The sequence below is a fragment of the Natrix helvetica genome (assembly GCF_964273705.1).
Source record: "Natrix helvetica genome assembly, chromosome: 7".
Taxonomy (NCBI): Eukaryota; Metazoa; Chordata; class Lepidosauria; order Squamata; family Natricidae; genus Natrix; species Natrix helvetica.
The window spans coordinates 55,095,721-55,118,826 of record NC_138558.1 but is presented as its reverse complement, the minus strand read 5'-3'; the positions used below and the strand labels follow the sequence as shown (position 1 = coordinate 55,118,826).

The window sequence follows — 23,106 nt, the reverse complement described above, 5'->3', positions numbered from 1 at the left end:
TCTGGTACATGCCCTCACGTACATTCAGGACAGAGGTGGGTTCCTGCCAGTTCTAACCTCTTCTATAGAAGAGGTTCTACAAATCTACAGTGCAGTTTAGAACTGCTTCCAGCTTCCCCCGCCCTCCCGTCCATGAAGAGCGAAAGGAGGAATTCTGGGAGTTGAAGTCCACAAGTCTTAAAGCTGTCAAGTTTGAACACCCCTGGGTTTTTTTTCTAAAGGGTTAGGGGTGCAAGGGTCTTGTAACGTGACAGCTTTAAGACTTGCGTGCTTCAAATGCGAGAGTTTCTGAGCCAACATTTTGGTTGCTAAGCAAGAGCATTGTTAAGCAAGTTTCACCATATTTTACAAGTTGGCCATGCCCACCCAGTCACATGGCCGGCAAGCCACTCCCATCCAGTCACATGGCCATCAAGCCACTCCCACCCGGTCACATGGCCATCAAGCCACTCCCACAATGCAGGCCACACCTACAGAAAAGGTTCTAAAAATTTTTGAAACCCACCACTGATGCAGGAGTACAGGAGGGATTTCCAGACCCAGGTTGCTCAGGTCCGAGTCATCATCCTGTCCCTGGGAGGGGCAACTGCCTGTCGGATGGTGAGCCTCCACAACGCAGATGCTCCTGAACTGCGGAACTTCGATCAATTTATGATGGCTCTCTGCCGCTGATTTGAAAACCCGTTGGCAGATCGCAAAGCTTGCAATCACATCAAACTGTGAAACAGGGGCGCAGGCTGGTAGCTTAATACACTGAAGAGTTCTGAGACCACTGAAGTTTATTCTGTTTCTCAGGGCGCCTGGTAGGATGACATCTTCACACCTGTGGATTGGCTGAGTCTGCATCTGGCTAAAGCAAGGGGTCTCTACTGCTTTAATTCTATTTGACTTGCCTAAGGGGATTCCGACATTGCTTTGAATCCATTGCTGTCACTTCTGCTTAATAAAAGCTTCCTTTTGAAAGACTTCATTTCACGAGTTTTCACTTTCTTAAGTTAGGAGGAGAGGCAATCCTCACGCTATGTTAAGAACTGTGAGATTATTTACACCTAGAATGACAACGTCTCTTCAGTTTGTAGATATGTAGTTTATATTTTGTATTTAACCAATTTAGATGCTTTATGATGAAACATTTTTCACAATTTTATTTAATGCTATAATCCTTTATGTCGCTTAGAAGAGTCCTTGCTATAATTTCTTGAATTAGTCCTCCAGCGAACATTTTTTGTGATTTACCTTAATTAAGGCTGCAGAACTCTGAGTGCAACTTAATAAAGGGCATTGAGTGTGAAGAAGCACCTAATCAGGAAAATAAGGGCGATAATGGTTCCAGAACAAGCCAACTCACTAACATTTGCACACATAGAGGCAAAAATGTTTGAAGCTGAGAAATATTACCATCCTTAGTTAAGCACAAGGAAGGAAGCTTTTAAAGTGCTATTGTAACTTTTATGATTTTAAAGAAAATGGCAACAAGTGACCTTAATGTACTTTACTTTTATTTATTTGCAGCTTATTTTTTTAATGGTCAGTGGCATCCTATTTCCAGCTGAAATTGGCCCAATGATGTGAAATGATCAGGAGCAATAGCCTTGCAACTGATGCCTTCATGTTGATTGCGTCCTTGCTCTTATAATAGATCAGTTGAATTAGCATTTGCAAATAATCACAGTATTGTGGGCTTTACAGAATTTTGAAACATATAAAATATACAATATAGTCCAAGAGAACATTTTGGAAAACCATCTAAATATTTTTGTTGACAGCAAGCAACGCTAATGCTATGTTAAATGGACTTTTTTTACATATGTGCAACACCCTCCTCAAACATGCATTTATAAACACTAAAATAACTACCTTAACAAATATAATAGACAAACTGTTACACAAAACAAACATTCAAGTTTGAAGGTGTAAAAAGCATATACAGAAAATCACATTGCTCTAACAGATCAGGAATTTGAATTGGAAAATGCAGCATTGATTTATACAAAGTAAAAAAGTTAATCATAAAAAATAGTCTATTTCTCCTCCTTGGTATTCTGTTTATTTTCATACTTCCTAGAAATCTTTCCTTTCAGTTTGGAAAATAAACATCTAAGGGGATGATCCTTTCAGTTCCCATAAACTAGAGTTTTGTAAAAGCTATCTTAATCATATGTCAAAAGAATGGTTCAAAAATATTTTATCTACAAGCAATTAACAGAATTAACATCTGTATTGTGTTTTTAAGTTCTCCTGAAAAAAATGTATTTAGCATTTCAAGATAGATGGTTCATTAAACATGACTTGAAGACTTTATACATAAGATTTCCAAGAAGAAAAGCAATTTTTTTACATTTACAGTATAAGGGAGATGTTGCAACTGTGAATTGTATTAGTAACTTCTGTTAATTAAGTGAAAAATATTTGCTCAGGGAAGACACAGTGATAGTTCTAATAGTGCCACTGAAATATTAATTTCATTTATGCCTCACCTGTAAACAGAACAAGTAATGTAGTTAACAATAAAAATATAAAGTAAGTTAAAAGCAACCAAATTAAGCAAGCAGAAATAAAATTAAAAAAACATACTTATAACAAAATTCATAGTCAAAGCACTATGGTATACTGCTAAAAAGAATGCTTGTTGTTCAATTCCTTTTCCAAAACTTTGTGTGGTTGTGCAAAATTTCTCTATTTGCGAGCTACCTTCTGAATGAGATGTTGAAGCAGCAGAATAAAAGCTCTGGCCCTTTACATGTGGGTGCAACAAAAGGATGGGGCTTTATTTGCACTGCTGCCACCAACCTTTTGTGTTTTTTTTGCTTCCCCTGCAGTTGCTGCTGTTCCAAAGTATATATGCAGGTAGAGGAGCATCTTTAACACAATTGTCTCCAGAGATCATTGTAGCTAGAAAAAGTCAAAGCAAAACAAACTACTAGGTGCTAAATTGTTTTAAGGTGTATTTCTTTCCTGTATTCATAATCATGTTTATACTTATATCTGTTATCTTATGCATGCTTGACAAAATAAATAAAATTAAAAAATAAATTATTGCTAGACTCGGTTGGCTCAGTAATAATAGAAGTAGGTACATTTATGGAATGTGGAAGTAGTTTTTGTCACAGATGCTACCTGGAGATAAGATATACGGTATGTACATTTGTAAAGGATTGCATGAAATGGTACTTTCAAGGAAAGCATAATGCCACTCACTATTTATTTAAAAGCCTTGAATGGCCATTCATCTTAAAACCACAACTCTGGACAACTCACAAGAGTTATATAAAATCAAACATCATAAAACAATAATAGCAAAAAACAGTGAAAGCAAAAACAAACATGCAGCACCAGAACAATCTAATGCAACCAATACTACTGTCTTCCATCTCCAACTTCACCCTGTCCAGGATTGGGGCAATAGCTAGTTCTTAAGACTTAGTTGAACCCTCATTTTTGCCTCTGATTTCTTTCTAAACCACAAGCATCCATGAAGTGGAGAGAGGGGAGCAAATGATGAAATAGAAAACCTGATTTACTACTTCAACTCTGCCTTTTCTCTACCTGCGTCACAGTGTTACACAAGGGAAGAGTTTGCCTTATGACATGGCAGGACATTGCATGACATTGCAATGTATGTTTTATCATTCTGATGACATCTCATTCAGCTGCAGATCCCCTGCATAGATCCTCAATCTTCTCTTTTAGAAAAAATCAGAAATAGTACAGCCTTTAACAAGTTTGCCGAAATTTAGAGGTTCTGACAACTTAATTAAATGATTGTACCTGGTAGAGGAATTTATTTATGAATAATTTTAATGGAAAAATACAGACATTTTTTAAAATTGGGAGATCTTAATTGGGTTGCTGTAGGGGCAGATAGATTCTGGTTATGATTTTATTGGCTTTTGAATTGTAGGTCCAATTTTAAAAAAATTCTGAGTTTATGTGGAGCTAGTGGTATACAAATAATAAATAAATAAATAAATATGTTTCAATAAATTTGCATAATGACTTCGAGGAAGCTGATTACAGTCCCCATAGACATGTACAACAATTCATTAAGAGTTATGACTTCTAGTTTTCCTTTCAACCAGTATAACCTATCTCAACTTAAGATAGTGATTTAGTCTTCTTATTGAGCTACACTTCCACATATTCATCATGTCGAATTCTTTTTTATTTAACAAAAAAGTAATTTTAAACATAGAACTACTGCAATTTACAGCAACCATTAGGCAATATTGCACAGACTTTAAGTAGTGATGATTTTTTGGGTTTATATTAGGTAAATGACCCAATGGTCTATAAAAGAGATCTACATTTGTAAGCATTGCTAAACTATCTTCATGTAAAATTGGATGCTAAAATAAATTCATATGCACATCATTGGGGGCAATAAATATCAGATAAAGTATGCATAACAATAGCACTAGACTTATATACCATTCCATATTGTTTTACAGCACTGTCTGGGCAGTTTACAATGTCAGCATATTGCCCCCAACAATCTGGGTCCTCATTTTACTGGCCTCTGAAGAATGGAAGGCTGAATCATCCTTAAGCCCATCAGAATCAAACTCCAGGCTGAAGGAAGAGTTAGCCTGAAATACTGCATTCTAACGACTGCACCAGTAGGGTTCAATATCTGAAAATCAAAAAAAATATACTAGGTAGATTAGATGAGGAAGTATAAGTTTGCAAATGAGGGTGCATTTCATCAATTACTACACTGAGATTTACTAAAAATCTTAACATTTAAATTTACTTTGACATTTGGTTTTGGGTTAGTATAGGGCTGTCAAACTTGTGGCCCTTGGGCTGGATGTGCAACATGCTGGCCATGCCCATGCCCAGTTTAGTGAAGAAAGTCCCAATATGTTAACTTGTTGCCACGAGCTTGACACCCCTGGGTTAGTAAATGCTGAATGTCTACTTTCATAAAGTTGTGTTGAAAAAAAAAGGCAATAGGACTCTCAATGTCTTTTTATTCAGAAGTTCTCCAGCCAAAAAGCTTCTAATGATTCTCCCCTCCCCTCCCAGTTTAAAGACAGAGATGTGAAAAGGCTGAAATGTGTGTCATGACATCACAACATATGTTTCATTACCTGTCCCTTAGCTCACTCCACTGCCTATACTTAAGGGTCAATTCACATTGTTTGGGAACATCAATATTATACAGCACAGAGACATAGACAAAGAGCTCAACAGGGTGGTGGATGGACATGGATGACTTGTTCCCCACTAAGTTTACGTCCAAAATTGATCAGAATTATAGACGTATTCTGATAATGTTATACTTGCTCTGAGTCTTTCTGACTCAAAAACACATCTGCTTGGTTAAATAAATTTAAGTGATGCTTCAGGAATGAGTAAAACTTCTCCATTTTCATATGCATCATCCCTACAGATTCAATTAAATATTGGCATCACTTTGATTTTAATCTTAGGATGGCATTAGCTCTTCAGAGATGACGAAGAACAGTGATAGAGATAGGAAGCCTCTCATTGTAATGCAATAATATTCTTATGAGACACGCCATTAGTTCCAATTGATCTTAGCTTCACAGGTGATATTTTATCAGATTCCCAAGGTCCAGAGATAAAAGATGAATAAAAAGAAAGTTGTTTATTTCATTAGTTTCTGCTTCATACCAAATCATTTGCAAAGCTTTGACAAGTACAAAGTTTAATGAGCTGGGAGACAACTAGTTGGTGTCAGTTTTTGATAATGACCAGTTTCAGGAATTGTAGTAGAAACACAGGAACATTTGGCTATAGGGCAATTTATGAGTACATCCCATTAGAGAAAAGATTTGGAACAGGGATTTGTGAAGTGCTGTAGGAATTACTACCTAATAGAATGGATGTGAATATGTGTTTGGGGTTATTCTAAAATACTTTTGGAAATCAGATTTTAAAACAGAGACTTAAAATGAAATTTGGATCTATTTTTTATGAATGTCAAGAAAATTGACCATATATCTTTTTTTTTTTTTACTGAGTTATCTCCTAAACACTAGCCCAAATATATTATGTTATTTGTGTCTACTTCAGTGGTGGGTTCCAGCAGCTGCTACTGCTGGTTTGCTCAGGGACACACTGTGTATGTATGGTTGTTGTGCGCATGCACAATACAACAAAAAATTCTCTGTGCATGCGCAGAAGCCCAAAACAAGATGGCGGTGCCTGTGGCGCCGCCAGGTGAACCAGTTCAGGGGCATAGCAGGCCTGGGTCACTGCTCATTCCAGCAACCTATGCTGCCAACCTACTATCGGTTTTGCGAAACTGGTCCGAAACGGAAGGAACCCACCACTGGTATACTTTCCATGCTGGCAGCACATGGCAGTGAATTAATTTTTTTACCTAATCATAATATTAAGTATTTACACATACAGTTTGACAGAATAATGAGAGGGCATATACTTCTCTATAAAAAGTTTGCCTCAGTCAAAGGGGAATTCAGTTAAGGCTTATTTGAACAAGGCACTTTTGTTACAAACATGGATTCATATTTCATGGATTTCAAAGCCACTCTTAAGAGTGAAGGCATAGGCACAGTGTGAGGAAATTCTTTTAACTAAACCTTAATTCACCTTCAAAGAAACTCTCTGCACTTGGGTACTTCTTGGGCTGAAAGGATGTTAGGATAACGCTTCAATAATAAAGAAGGAAGATACTAATGCTAATGAAATTCCAGGTTTCCAGAGACATTTAGATTGGAAAAAGCAGCATATATTTTGTGTTATGTGCGTGCTGTCATCTGTAATCATCGTGTACTTTGAGATACAGAGCATCAACGTGAATGTTATAACAATAACAATGGCTGGTTTTATATTCAGTCTCAAATGCATCAGATTTTAGCTAGGATAACATCAACGGATTTAGCATTGAATATGTGATACGAAACTCACACTCAAATAGGAGTAAGTTTTAAAAGTTTAAACACACAAAGTTGCAACGCATAAGAGCAGGCGAAAAGGCAATTTATTTGGCTGTTGCCGAATCACTCTTGAGCTTAGACATTGAGAAATGTTTTTGTGTAATTGTCAGTTAAATTATAAACTTTACTTTATCAATAATGCCCTTTTTTAGCCAAATTATTTTAATAGCCATCAGAAGTCTGGCTTCCTTTGAAAAAGTTACCAGTCATGGATTTATCTTGAGTATGAAACTTGAGTGTGTTTATTTAAAACTACTTTCTACTCTTCAAAAGAGCTTACTTTCACTTAAAGTGATTTTAGGATTGCATTAATTTATGAAAATAAGACTTCATTGATAAGAATTTTGGGCTAACATTTAATATCCCTTTTCATATTGCTTGTTTTCTGAACAGAGGAAAATAGGCCTTATACAAACATATATCCACACCATATATTTAGGATTAGCATAGCACCTTGCTGCTTAAAATATATTAAATAAATGTTAGGGAATAGATAAGAGGTCTCCTATACTAATGTGCTGTCTACTGTAATTGCTTCCCTCTTTATCTTTTAACTCTACATATTTTCCCTGCTTGATTTAACATTACCAACGTATCTGTGTTATTAATACTTTCCAGAGCAATATTAGTCTCAGCAACCTCAGTAAGGTATGTGGCCTTCAATTCCCAGAATTCCCCAGCCAGAATACTTTAAATATATATGCTCTATTTTAGGGGTGTCAAACTTGCAGCTCGCGTGTTGGATGTGTCATGTGCTAGCCCCGCCCATCCGTTTAGTGAAGGGGGAAAAGTTGTGATTTGACGACAACGTGATGCCATGAGTTTGAGACCCCTCCTCTATTTCATAGTCTGATGCCTTAAATTTACCGAGTAGCAAATTTTACAGGGTTTGAATACTGTTCACTGCAAACCGTTGGCAAGGAACTTCAGCATAAAATTAGCTTGGGATGGAAACTTTTATTTCATATGAACTTTCTTGAGTTATTTCAGTCAACAATTTCACTTTAACACACTTAGTAATGGGATGATCTATGTGAGAATCAGCAATCTCCAGCTCTTTTTCTGAATTGATAATTATTTTTTTTGGGAGCCATTATAAGAAATAATGGGAGCCAGTTTGATATAGTCATTAGGACATAGCAATAACACTAAGACTTAGCTTCATAGTACTTTACAGTCCTCTTTAAGCAGTTTACAGAGTCAGCATATTGCCCCCAATAATGTGGGCCCTCATTTTATCAACCTTGGAAGGATAGAAGGCCTTGAGATAGTCAGAATCCTGGCAATTAGCAGTGAATTAGCCTGCAATGCTACATTCTAATCACTATGTCACCATCCTTCTTGAGGCAAAAACTGAAAGACTATGAATTCTAAATCTGCCTTGGGCACAAAACCAACTGTGGCCTTAGGCCAGTCACTCCCTCTCTGCCCTAGGAAGCAGGCAATGGAAAAACATTTCTAAAATATTGCCAAGAAAACTTCAGTGACTAATCCAGGCAATTATCAGGAATCAACAATGATTTAAAGACAAACAAACAAATAAATGAAAACCCATGTGTTCAAATATGCCTCATCAGGTTTTGCAGCAGATGCTTTAAAGGCAATTTTCAGCAAATAATTATATGCTAATATTTTCATTTCAGTTATGTAAATACTATATATTTACAGATTAAATCAAAGCATCGTATTGGTTCTGTATCCTGAGTTTTCAGTGATATCATAAATACAAGCTTTCACACTAAGGGCACTTTGGGATAATAAACTCACTGTATGTAACTGATGTGATCTAATTGCTAGGTGACATTATCAACAGTGTGAACAGACTCTTGAGGAGATGGTTCACACCTCCATTAACACCCACCCTTCACATTTGATTAATGATAATCTCTCATTGCATAGAAAAACTTAACCTATTATATTTTTAGTCATGAATCTTAGCTCCCTCCTTGAAAAAGAAGGGCTGGGATTTGAACTATGAAGAATTTTGCCACCAAACTATTTAACAAAGAAACAGATTGTCTCTACAGCTTCTAGGAAATCAACTATACTTCACTAATAATGTATACATTAGGATAGTTTCATGTTATATCAATTTTTTGTATGTATGTATATACACACACACCTATGCAATACATACTGTCTATATGCATACATGCTTTGGATCTCACTGAGCACAGCACCCTCTGCTATTCTTGAAAACAGCTTTTGTCATGATTGGACTCTTTTTAGCCCCTCTTTTTCAGTGTTGTGTGGTAATCTAAAACAGTGACATTGTTTTCATTAATAGCAAAGGGAGGGGGTTATGGTTACATTCAGTCCAAAGGATATTCCAAATTGTTTTCGAACGATGCTCTGACAAGGGAGAAAGACACAGAAAAAGAGAGAATCTGATGGTATATAAATGAATATAATTTAAGGTTTTTTGCCTGTGGCCACATATCAATATAACTACATTAAAAAGGAGGTTTGTTATCCTCAGGAAAAAAATCAAAAACATGATCTCTAAGCAGGAGTGAGCTGCTTTGGGAGAACCCACGGATATCGTTATGGCCAGTTTGGAGAACTGGCTGGCTCCACCAACCACACCCCTCCGCTCCCTGGAGTCTCCACACAGCCTGGTTTGGATAAGAGCAGGGCCCATGTGGAGGTTTAGGCAGGGGGAAAAACAGGCCTCCTGGAAGTTTAGAAAGGCCAGGGGAGGCACTTTTCGCCCTCCCGCAGGGCTTTTGAAGCCCACCCCGTCTCTACGATAGCCAATGCAATATTGTGCTATTCTAATGCCACCCTCAATGGGGAGCACTGTAAGATGATGTAATCAAAATATCTGTAAAAAGTAATCACACACATCCTCCTCCTAGAAGAATGAAATATTTGAGGGTACATTGTGTACTTTGAGGTGCAGAGCCTCAACTTATGAATTTTGTATGAACAATAAAAATGGCTGGTTTTATATTCAATCTCAAATGTACTAGATTTCAGCTAGGATAACATTAATGGATTTAGCATTGAATATGATACTAAACTCACACTCAAATAGGAGTAAGTTTTAAAAGTTTAAACACACAAAGTTGCAACGCATAAGAGCAGGCGAAAAGGCAATTTATTTGGCTGTTGCCGAATCACTCTTGAGCTTAGACCATTGAGAAATGTTTTTGTGTAATTGTCAGTTAAATTATAAACTTTACTTTATCAATAATGCCCTTTTTTAGCCAAATTATTTTAATAGCCATCAGAAGTCTGGCTTCCTTTGAAAAAGTTACCAGTCATGGATTTATCTTGAGTATGAAACTTGAGTGTGTTTATTTAAAACTACTTTCTACTCTTCAAAAGAGCTTACTTTCACTTAAAGTGATTTATTTCCGGCCTCTGTAGGCCGGGGGAAGGCAGTTTTCACTCTCCCAGAGGCTCCAGGGAAGCCTCCAGAGCCTGGGGAAGGTGAAAACGCCCCCTCCCCAAATCGTGGTGCAGGAGACCAACTAAGCCACGCCCAGCATGGACACGCCCACCCAGCAACCAGGCAGAAAACTTGTTGCTGAAATTTTTGAAGCCCACCCATGTCTCTAAGATATAGTCAATGCAATATTGTGCTATTATAATGGCACTCTCAATGGGGGTGGGCAGTGTAAGATGATGTAATCAAAATACACATGTAAAAAGTAATCACACATCCCTCCTCTTAGAACAATGAAATATGTTGGGGAATATTAAAAGAGGTAGAATATTATATTTCCCCAAAGGACAAATGGAGAAAGCCATAATTTCCTGTATAGTAAAACAGCTTCCAGCAGAAATTAACAGATTAACAGAGTTAGAATGGATCTTGTTGGTCATCTAGTCCAACCCCCTGCCTAAGCAGGAGACCCTACACTATTTCTAACATGGCAGTACAGTCTCTTGAAAGCTTTCAGTGATGAATCTCTCACAACTTCTGAGTCCTTAGAGATGGAGATTTTGGGCCCATTAAGAAATCCAGGACAATCTATTCATAAACAAAACATCTTCAGATCCAGGGTGATGGGATTAAGAAGGACACTACAGTAAAGCTTTCCAACTATTGTAGACTTCTACTGGCATATATTCCTTCTAGCACTGTCACTTCATTAAGGTATCCTTATTGACTGAATGTATGAATCGTAATCAAATATTAATTAAATCTGCATAAATGTTTATATGAATAAAGGAATAATTCTAAAGAAAATAATTATTTTTGTTTAACGGAAATCCATTAATTCATCACAGCAGTACTACTTTTCAAGAGATGAACTTTTATTTTGTGAGAGCAAAACCATGTTCTTTCTAAGCTATTTCTTATCATCACCAATATTTAAAGATGTGTATTAAATGCATTAATCATTTGAAAAATATGTGCTGCCTTTTTCATCAGGAGCACATTTTAATTTACAAAAATGTTTGACATTTACAAATTAATAGATAAATTATTTTACAATTTAGCGCTTTTCCCCATCAATATTGGTAGACCTCTGTCTACCCATGTACTTTTTCACACTGTAAAATTATATATTGTTCTGGTATCTTATTTATAATAAAAGACCTGCACTAAAAACCAATATGTGATTTGTCAGGAGTTGTGCAGCTGGGTCTCCTTCTCAGTAAATGTGCATATGATTGAAGCTATCATCACTCTTGTTTTGCAAACAGATGTTTGAACTTTGTTTGACAAACACTATGGTGATGCCATTAGACATCAATTTTTGGAGGGGATGGGATTAGACAGAATTTCATTTCACATTTTAAAGGTTAAGAAAAAAAAGGAAAGGAAAGATTACCAGAAATAGTGTTAAACAAAACAGGAGAAAAGCACGTGGCTTCAACATTTTTGCTCTTTGAAAGCAGATTTAAAAGAATGCTACGATATTCAAAAAGATACTTTGGTTTTTGGAGTGTACAGGTTTTAAACTGGGGGATATGAACAAAATGATACTCTAGCCTACTGAATAGGTGGACTCTGTACTGTGAATCTTACTTAAGATTGACAAAAAGTCAAGAGAGGGAAAAATGATGTCTAGGATGACTTGATGGAGGGATTACAGCATAACTCAGTGCACATAATAAAGCCAATAGACAACATTAAAAAGAATAAAAGTGATAGGAAAGACCATTCTGGACCACTTGTCTATGGAATTAACATCAGTCAAATTTGGTATTTTGACTTTGAGTTGTGATGCTCTTCTTCGTAGTCGTCCCTTTTGGTGGGCGGTGTGTCTGTCCAAGGTGCTTCTGGTGTTGAGATCTTTCATTGTAGGTGGTTTCCGGTAATGGATGCTGGCACTGTCGTAAGAGTACATGGTGGCTCTTGGATCATTCAAACTTGCAAGCACATCAGAGCTGCTGACTTCATTTCTCATTTCCAAGGTAGTAAGAAGGATATTCCCACAGGTGTCAATCTAAAGGAGGGGTACACTTTAGAGAGAGTCTCTGTATCACTAGTGCTCTTTACATTCCTGCAAGTTACCTGAAACAATGGACCAGATTGAATGACACGCCTCCCCACCAAAAAAAAGAGAGGAAAGTCCATTCCTTTTAAGGACATTTTTAAAACTATACTATTTACTTCTGAATAGTCTTGTTGCTTTCAGTGAAGTTTATATTAGTCAAAACTAGCTTCAGCACAATGTATTTCAAGACCTGTACTGTAAAAAGTACCAAATCTGGATTTTTTTTCTAGTGTCAGCTTGTTCAGGGAATATTGAGAGAATTTGCTGAAATAGAATCTTGATCTGTTTTCCTGAAAATTTTGTCATTTTATTTCAGTTTCAGTTTATTCTTTCATTTCTGGTAATGGCAACATTCCTTATTGTCTATTTTACACTTACTTTGCAGCATTGAGAGATGTACATCAGGAAGCTAAGCCTTATTTAGTGACCACAGTTGTGACCATAATCTTGGTAGTTAAGCAAAACAGTCACTAAGAGAAACTGCAATTGTGCTTACAATGTATTTTAACTTTCTTTTGCTTTAGCAATCTAAGAAGATTGTAAATGTGAGGGCTAAACATTTACTAAAAAGTAAAGTTACTTTTTATCGCCATTATAACTGAATGCTCAATGAGGCAATCACTAAACATGAATTACCTTAAAATCTAAGAAAATAACCTAGCACTTTTTACCCTGAGGATTTCTAGAATAGAGGCTATTATTTCAGCAAAACTAAGGAGAGAAACAGGATCAATTTGTGATGTTTCAACGGGAATTAGATTAACAGATTAACAGAATTGGAAGACACTTTGTAGGTTATCTAATCTAAGCCTCCCCCCTGCCCAAGCAGGAGATTCTACATCAGTGGTGGCAAGCCTATGACATTTGTGCCAGAGGGGGCACCCAGAGCCCCCTCTGTGGGCCTGCATGCCATCACCCCAGCACAGAGTTTGCCAGAGTTTGTTGATTGGGGCAGCCCCAGTGAGATCAGGTCTTTGCTTCTGGAGCTCCAGCTCCATCAGGCTCTTCTCTCCTTCCCTCACTTTCTGCCAGAGAAAGTACCCAACCCCCTAGGTTGCCCTGTGGGGTGCCTGATCCCACTGGGGCTGCCCCAACCCCTGCCCCGAGACCTCCACCCCTGGAGGAAAAGAAGCAAGGAAAGAATAACACGAAGCGCTCAGTTAGAAAGAAACGGAGCCTTTCTCTGTGGCGGATGGGCAGCACCGAGGTCACAAGCCCATCAGGCAGTGCCTTAGACAGCCATCGCTTGGCCGGGTCCTGAGTTAACTGTCTTAATTTGGCTACTGTGGTAAAGTCATGCCCTGCATCTTGATTTAATTTGTAAATACATACAGCTACAAGCCTCATCCATATACCACTCTAAGTCATAAAGAGTTTTTTTTTGGCTTGGCAATGTCATCAAATTTGACTATTTTGAGCAAATCAAAATATATTCATTGAAGCAAGTTCTAGATTAGGAATATACTTCATATTACAGCACAATGGGATTTGTGGTAGGTTTTGTTTCTTCAGATAGGTTTGATGACGCTGTTAACACAACCTGCCTAATAGGGTCTTCTATGTGCCCGCCATGTTGTACAAACTAAGCATCTTGGTCATTGCCAAGTCAGAATATCAACAGAGTATATTATAATCATAATTTATTTTTTGAAAAAAAGGAGAATGGATGGATTACTTCAGTTATCATCAATGACTCTGTAATTTGTAGAGTTTAAAACAATTGTTGAATGTTGTTTTAATATATTATAAAACAAGCTAAAAATGAGGATAGAAAAATTCCCTCCCCCTCCCCAAAGAAACTCAAGATATATTCTAATGGTTCTAGCACTTACAACTAAGACTCTTTTTGCCAAAAGGGCTAATAAACACAGTAGCTTTTAATTGCTGTAAATCATCTTAAATCCATAAATTCTCAACCAAGTGGCTACATTGATAGGGATGTTAATATTTGTCTGATTGTGCTATGCAACAGACTTCTTTGACAGTCCACGATTACCTTTATCTTGTACGGAGAGCATTGCAACCAGGAATATTTTGTGTCTAAGAATAAATGAAGTGGGCCATACACTTGCTATAAAAAATGAATGGAAAGACTGTGTTTTATTTTGGGGTTCAAATCCTCTATTAATGTTGCCCAAATGTATTTGGGGACAGAGATGCCATCAGCAAGATTCCCACTTTGAGGGAGATGGACAGTTCAGAAATGTAAAAATATCATTAAATAAAATTATGGTTGAGGTGGGCCCAAAATTGTAAATATCAAAAGTTGTTTGTATCATTGAAAGCTCTGCTATTGTGTTTTTTTTTAAGACAAAAGATGTTAATGTATGAATTGTTTTTTCTGAACTAAAACCTCAGTATTCAGGTTAAATTGCTGTGTTGGCACTTTGCAATAAAGTGGGTTTTGGGTTGCAGTTTGAGCACTTGTTTTCTAAAAGGTTCGCCATCACTGCCCTACATTATTTTTGTCAGATAGTTTCCTGCATCAGATTCTCACTGAGGAATAAGTGGTCTCTGGTGAAATGGGGCAATAATGCCATCCAGTAAGCTTGGGATGTACTTAGTGGCACCTACAGGGTAGCTGGGATGGGGGCAGTGGTGGAATTCAGCAGGTTTGCACCAGTTCACGAGAACCAGTGGCTAATTTTCTGAACAGTTCGGTGAACTGGCTGCTGGAAGAAATCTCCTTCCAACAGGCTTTTGTATTTCCCACCTTACAGGGTTAATCCTGTCAGGGAGGCAGGAAGTAGGCATTCTGGTATGCCTCTAGCCTAATCATGTGTATCTTTATTGCCCTGTTTAAGTGTTTTCCAAAACCGCCTCTTCAGTTAAGCCTTGTTACATTGTAACAGCCATTAATGGTTTTTGGCAGTACACTCAAACTTTCTATAGCCTTAGCAGCTTTTCTGAAGTTTTTGCCCCCTTTGCTGGTACTTTTATTCCAGGGATTATTTTAAGCTTTTTACACTGCTTTAGTGGTTCCTGGCACTGTCCTTTTGGGATATACTTCCAACATGTCTGAACCTGTCCCAGCCACTCCTGGCCTCCTCTGTCCCCAATTAAGGGTGGGAGTGGGCGCTCGCAGGCCTCTTTCTCCCCTGGATCTGTAATCTTCTCTAAATGGAGTGATCTGGCTAGGCTTTTGCTTCTTTGTTTGTTTGTTACAAAAAAAGGGCTTCAGGAGGTCTCCTGATGGGAAAGCAATGATGTAACCTTTTTGGACCACTGGTGCCTGCCTGATCGAGTTAAGCAATGGCTAAGAGGCAGGATGCAAGCTTGGCACTCTGTCTGGTTTTTTACTGCCTTTCTGGGGTCATGTGATCTTTCCTTAAATCTGGATGATTTCCTTAGGATATCTTGTGAGCAGTGGTGGGTTCCGGCCAGTACACCCTGGTACAGGCATACCGGTGGCAGCTAAGAGTAGTGGCCACCATATTGGAATGGTGTTTGATGGGCCCACCTGCCCTTACCTGTTTTTAAGCCAACTGGTCCATTTGCGCACACACATGCAGTGTATGATACCTGTGCGACCTCCACCGAGCAACTGGAGTGTCACAGGGTGGTAGGTGAGCATGCGTGCACAGGGTGCATGCCTGGCCCCGTCGCAGCATACCGGTTGTGATGGGATCCAGAACCCACCACTGCTTGTGAGGTGAGTAAGAACAGCCGGTATCTTTAAGTGGTCCAAATGGATCTAAGGTTTGCTTCTCCTGAGTGGGAAAGGGTGCTTTGCCAGTTCACTGAGCACAGGAGTCTCTTGTGTAGGGACATTCTTCAGTTATCCAGGTCATGGTTGTCCCAAAGGTGCTTTTTTCAAGAGGCAACTGGACTTTTTTGGTTTCCAGAAACTCCAGTTGCCTCTTGAAAAAGCACCTTTGAGACAAGAGTCTCCTGCATTGCTTCAGAGTGGCTAAGGCACACTTTAAAAAAAGGAGGTAGGGGTGTAGATCCTCCCACCAATTTGTTTTAGTTTTCTCTCATGATAATAAGGCTTAGTAACATGGCACCAGGCTTGAAGTTTATTTAGATATCTCTGGCATGTACTACTTTTATTGTGATTTTGACAAGCTTGAGAGGGCAGAGACGTGAACCTGGGTCCACTATACATTTTGTTAATTTGTCTCTTTAGCTTGGAATTTTGTAGCCCAAGTATGCCCACCCACTTTCTGGAGAGCTTAAGCTACCTCTCTGCTAAAGGGTTTTACTTTATGAGCAAGAGTTGGTTGCTGATAGTTATCATTGCATTTTAACTATTTTAATTTATCAAGGTGCTCTGGCACCCCTGCCTGATTTGTAACTCCAGGTTGCAGGTATTCCTGATGGAAAGGAAGGTATTTGGACAGAATGGCTTAGGTTTCCATGATGGTTATGACTGTCATTGATTTTCAGTGTGTATTCCCCCCTTTCTAATCTAATGATTAGTATTTAGGGCAGCATTTTGCAGGCAAAGAAGCTTTTTATATTTTTGTACAGGAAATCCCTGACGTACACCTTTCCATTTAGTGACCATTCAAAGTTACAATGGCACTGAAAAAAGTTATTTATGACCATTTTTCACACTTATGACCTTTGCAGCATCCCCATGGTCATGTGATTAAAATTCAGGTGTTTGACCATTGTCTCACATTTATGATGGTTGTAGTCTCCCAGGGTCACGTGATCCCCTTTTGCAACCTTCTGACAAGCAAAGACAATTGGGAGACCAGATTCACTTAACAGCCATGTTACTAACTTTACAACTGCAGTGATTCACTTAACAAACGTGGCAAGAAAAGTTGTGAAATGGGGCTAAATTCTCACTTAGCAACATAAATTTGGGCTCAATTATGGTTGGAAGTCAAGGAGAGGCCGGGCGAGGCGAGGCCAGGTGTGACAAGGAGTGGCTGGGAGGGGAGAGGTGAGGCAAGGATGGGCGTGATGAGGAGAGGTGTGGCATGGCAAGGTGCCCTCCACATGAGTGGCATTGAGTTGGCCATGCCCACCCAATCACATGCCCACCCACCCACACCTACCTACCTGGTCATTAGGGCAGAGAACTGGTTGTTAAATTATTTGAATCCCACCACTGGATGGGGGTGTATGCTAGCATATGACAAAGAGAGTGCCACACTGGAGGAGACCGGAAGTACCTTAGTGAGACAGACAAAAAAAACCTTGGGCTCTGAAAAGCCTCACATAAATTCTGTCTGACAAACTGATGCTGATTGATCTTCGGATCAGAACTTTCCTAGAGGGAAAGTGAAGAAGGAGCTACGTCTCATTATACCCAGAGGAATGCAATAGATTCCTTGTAAATCAGAGATTAGCTTTCTGAATCAGTGTTGGGGGAGGCGACATTGTAAAAGATGGTTGCTTTAAAGCTGAAGCTTCTGGACTAAGCATTTGAGCAGGAGCGGTATCTTGGAAGGAGTGATGAGACCTGGTGTGAATATTTGAATAACCAACTGACATAAATCAGAATTTGGAAAAGGCAAAGAATCTTGTGAGTAGAAAATAATATTAACAGATAGATTGGGATTTTGGCGGAAAGAAAAGAAAGAAGGAAAAAAAATGTGGTTTAAATCGTTAAGCCCAAAGAGAACTGCTTGCTTTGTTCGAGATTGTTTTAATTTATGTATCTTAAGCAACTCTAATGAAAGTTTACAAGAGGAAAGTTAACAAGAGGAAAAATCAAGAAAAAGCATTATTTTTTCTATTCATAACTCTATCTTTCCTGGATTTAAAACTGGATTTAAAAATGTCAAGTTGTATTGCTGAAAATCATCAAGTTGAAAGAATATGGAGCCATTTGCCAGACGGAAGAACAAAGAAAGTGAAGCAATTAAGATGTCTCCCCCTTCTCTTTTTCTCCATTTCAGCTGAATTGGAATATAGGAACCAGATCAGAATTGGGAAATAAGAAGAAACTGTGGAAGTTAAATTATAATTAACTGTAATTTTTGAACTGGACATTATGGAAAGTTGGGAATTTGAAGAAATTCATGAAATTATAAAAAATATGCATGAGTCATTAATATTTTGAAGTTAGAAATTAAGGAGAAACAAGAAATGAGGGAAGAAGAGGGGGAAGGTAGTGAAATTACAGGAAAAATAGAAAATAAAAAGCAGACAAAAGATTTCACTGGGTTTGTCAGTAGCACAGGGAAAATTGAAAAGGGGAAATATGTCCCAACAAAGAAAAGGGAAGTAATTATAGATGAAAGGAAAGGAAATGACCAGACAGGAATAGAGAGGAAAGAGAAGAAAGAAAGTAGTGATAAGAGAAAAGAGGAAGAGAAAACAGGGAGACAGAGGATATGTTGAAAGACCCAGCGGTGTGTGATAGAAAAGTTTGAGAAGGAAGAATATATACCCAGTAGAAAGAAAAAGCACGTTAGAGTTTGGGATAAAAGGCTCACTAGGAAGAAATTGGATATTTAGAAATTACTATGTGGAGAATATAAAATAGAGGTATATGATTTACTCTTTTACATGATAATTAAATTAAGTTGTTAATTGATTGAATATGATAATGAAAAGATAATCAAATATAGGTTAAAATATATCAAATATGGATCTTTTAAGAAGATGAATATAAGTGAGGTGCATATTGCTTGTTATTTTATATAGCAGATCAACGGAATTGTAATAAGCATTAAATAGCAAGGATTGTAATTAAAAGATAATTAAATGTAAGTTAAGTAAAGATATGGAAAAATGGAGGGGGAACTTGAAACATATTTATAATGGAAAATTATTGAGATTATAAAGAGAGAACTAAAAATTTGGGGTGTGTAATGATGTATAACTATACAATAGCTGGAAATTGCAACCAGGTCCACATTTTGCCCAAAAAATAAGTTGGGGTAGGTGGGTTAAAATATAATTGCTATATATGTATACTTTTTTAAAAAAAAGGGATATATCTTAAAATTATTATTATGAAAGATGTTTATTGAAATGAAATTACTAACACCATCAACATAAAATGGAGCCCGCTCAGATGCTGAAATACATCATGTAAATGAGATGAAGAGTGTGGAAGAGTGGAGAGAGGCAAGAGGAAGAAGAGAAGGTTAGAAGAGAGGGCGGGGGGGGGGGGGCTAGAGGAGGAGAGAAAGAAAAAGTGGAAAGAGGAGAAGAAGAGAGGAAGGGGAAGTAGAGAAGAGAAGGATGATAAAGGGAAGAAAGGAGGTAGGGAGGAGGGGAGAGGGAGAAGAAAGGGATGAATAGGGTATAAATATGGTGTATGGAGAGCAGAAGAGCCAATGATAGTTTTGGGGGGTTGATGGTAAGACGAACTGACATAATATTTAATAATACAAAACAGTGTTGGTAATGGTATACATGTGGCTATTTGTATAAAAATGAAAAAATAAAAAACTATATTAAAAAAAAAGAGAGTGCCATCCTGATACCATGCAAGCTTCCCTTCTTTTTTTTTTCATTCCTTGTGGCAGACCATTGAGACAAAGCTTGTGCTCTGCTGCGTCAATTTGACAAATGCAATGGTCCTGCAACTGCCTCTGACAGTGAACCATAAGACCAGGCTTTGCCTTCTGAAGTGTTTCATTTAATGTTTTTCAGTTAAGCAGGAATTGAGAAATAGGCTGAAGTCCACAGTCATGAAACAGAAACAGATAACCTCAATCTTTTAAAAATGATTGGGTGGATTAGATGTTAGGCTGCTCATGAGAATGAAATGAAATTTCCATACCAGTGGTGGGTTGCAGGCGGTACGCCCCGGTACAGGCGTACCAGAGCCTGCCCGGAGCACCAGGTACCATTCCCCGCCTGAGCTCCTTACTGGTCTTTTAAGTCTTTGGCACTTCCACGCACACAGACGGCATGTACAGCACCTGTGCGATGCTCCACTGAGCAGCTGGAGCGTCATGGAGGCTCGCGGATGTGGTAAGATGCATGCGTGCACTGCGCGTGTCCATGTGGACACCGCTGCGCCCATTCCAACCGTACCAGTTGGAACGGGATCCAGAACCCACCACTGTTCCATATCCAGTGGCAATGAATACTGTAATGCCAGATGCTTGTAGAAATCAGCAAGATAGGGGTGTTTTTACCTAAAATAGATAATATCAATGTTTCATTAGGCTAGAAGGCATCTATGCTGTTCTAGATATCTAAGGGATATCTAGAGCAGCATCCCTCCTTCTGTCTATCGTATAAGATCTGAAAGATCATCTTCCTGGAGATTCAGATCCTGAATCCTTTTTTTTTAAATTAGCTGTTTCACCAAGCTCTGGGATAGCTTGGCAGTGTGTCTATTGATATATATTGTTGGCTTTGGTGGTATTCAATTTTTTTTACTATTGTGGGCGTGGATTATTTTTGAGTGTGGCTTGATGGTCATGTGACATGTGACTCCATTTAAACTATAAGTTCTGTATATTAGAACATTACAGAAACCTTCAGATGTTCTTCCCTGGCTTGCACATGACTATTAAAGCCAGGAGATGTCATAGATTGAGTAAAATGTGGTGAAACTCACTTAACAATACTCTTGCTTAGCAACCAAAATATTTGGGCTCAATTGTGGTTATAAGTCAAGGACTATCTCTGCCTTCCTCTGCATGGTAGCCTTGTCCTAGTAAACTCCTTCTCCTTTCTGGCAATTTTCCTCTCTGTTAGAGGCACCAAAATAATCCAGATGATATAAGGTTTTCTGCTGGGTCAGGGGGTTGGACTAGATGACTTCCGAGATCCCTTCAAGCCCTAGATTGCTGGGCTGTTTCAAAGCATCTTCTGAAACCACTTCTAGTGCCAGGATTTGTGTTCAATCCTTCCTTTTCTTTCTTTCTTTCTTTCTTTCTTTCTTTCTTTCTTTCTTTCTTTCTTTCTTTCTTTCTTTCTTTCTCTCTTCCTTCCTCTTTCTCTCTTTCTCTTTCTTTCTTTTTCTTTCTTCTGCTTTCTTTCTTTCTCTCTCTTTTCTTTCTTGTCTCTCTCACTTCCTTTCTCCTTCCTTCCTTCCTTCCTTCCTTCCTTCCTTTCTTTCTTTCTTTCTTTCTTCTTTCTTTCTTTATCTTTTTCTTTCTCTTTTTCTTGTCTCTCTCCCTTCCTTCCTTTCTCTTCCTTTCTCTTCCTTTCTTTGTCTCTCTGTCTCTTTTTCTTTTATATCTCTCCCCCCCTTCTCTTCCCCCTTCCCTTCCTCCTTCAAAGGCTAGGAGAGTGAGGCTGCAGGTTTCTGGATTTATAGCTGATGTACAGTAATTGTAATTCCAATTGCTTATAAAGATGTTGTTGGAATTACACAACGTTGATACTGAGAGGTATTTTTCTTTACTCTTTTTTTCCCTTTCATGACTTGTCTTTTGGCTAGGTCTGACAACAAGTTCTATTTTGCCTTTTTTGATCTGTACAATTGTCTGGGGTTCCATGTAAACTTAGAGCAAGGCTATAAATGCTCTGAAAATGTAGCTGACCAGCAAAGGGTTAATGGAATTTCATCTCCCTATCAAGCACTTAAACTACATTTAAACAAATACAAGCTCTGTCCTTGAAGTAGAAAAAGCCCAAATACTTGACAAATAATAAAATCAGCCTTTTTCTTTACTTCTTGTGACTAAAAAGTGGGAACGGTTACTTCAGGCTAGGCAAAAAGTAAGGCATTCTTATAGGAGGAGGGATGCAAATGAATTATCTCACCAAAGAGCCTCCAAGTCTGTCCAAAGCAACCATTAGAGGAAAATAAAACCCCTTAGGATTTCATTAGAAGCACATTACTGCTGAAAGTTTGTTTACCAGGCCCATTATAATGGAACTGTGAATATTTAGTTTTATGCAACATTTGCAGTTTAACTGTTCGCCTCCCGGATAGGCTATTTTTCATTCAACAGCAATCAGTAGATTTAAACAATCACGTATGCGAATGGCTTATTTTAGCAACTCTCCTCCCACATAGTACTTTCTCCTTCCCCTGAGTGTTTACAAGTGTTCATCCAATCAGGTACCCTGAAGCTGGATTTGAACCCCCAAGCAGGCTGAGGATTATGGGAGTCAAGATCCAACACATTCAGAGTAGGGAGGGAAAACTGTCATATAAAAACAGTCATGGGAAGGAAACCTCGGTGGCACCAATGGACAGTGCAAAAAACAGAGGGTGTGGCCAGCCAGCCACTGCTATTGGTTCTCCAACCTCAGGGAAATTGCTGCCACCGGTTCGTGCGAACCAGCTGAATGCCACCTCTGTATTACATATTTCTCTCTAGTACATGAGGCTCTTTCTTGATTTCTATATATTACATTAATTATGATCTTATATTGTTCAGAATGGGCCTAGATCATGTTTATAAATTAAAATTGTAAACAAACAAATCAAGGAAATATTAATTACCAAGCATTCAAAAAAATTGAATACTTCCATATGTTATACAGTCACCTGCATCGAGTGTAATGATCATTAATATTATTTCTTATTTCTTAAATAATAAAGGGCAAATAACCATGAGCACTAATGGCTTAAATTGGTGATTCCTAGGGCCCCTTCACTTAAAGGACATGTAAGCCCCGTAACTTATTACAAAAATGAATGAATTACTGCTTTAAATTAGAGCATTACAGACAAGGGTGCTTTGTTTTAAAATGTGTTTTTAAATCATTTCAAACCACTGATTGTGTAAATCATTGGGCTATTCAGAGCTTGTAATGATGACATACAAATAAACTCATCTCTTCTAACAGAAGGAGGGAGAGATCACTTGTGTCTTGGCTTCCTCTAGTCCAGTGGTAGG

General features: G+C 38.2%; 1 protein-coding gene across 4 annotated transcripts in view; it reads right to left on the bottom strand.

Annotated features, from left to right (window-relative positions):
- Nucleotides 1-11,210: 11,210 nt before the first annotated feature.
- The window catches only part of GABRB1 (gamma-aminobutyric acid type A receptor subunit beta1), a 130,274-nt gene continuing 118,378 nt past the window's right edge, over nt 11,211-23,106 (bottom strand). For all 4 annotated transcript variants that reach the window (XM_081958896.1, XM_081958897.1, XM_081958899.1 and 1 more), the window contains one exon: nt 11,211-12,331. In XM_081958896.1, coding sequence (XP_081815022.1) covers nt 11,984-12,331 — 348 coding nt within the window. In that variant the 3' untranslated portion in view covers nt 11,211-11,983. The remainder of the gene's footprint in view (nt 12,332-23,106) is intronic.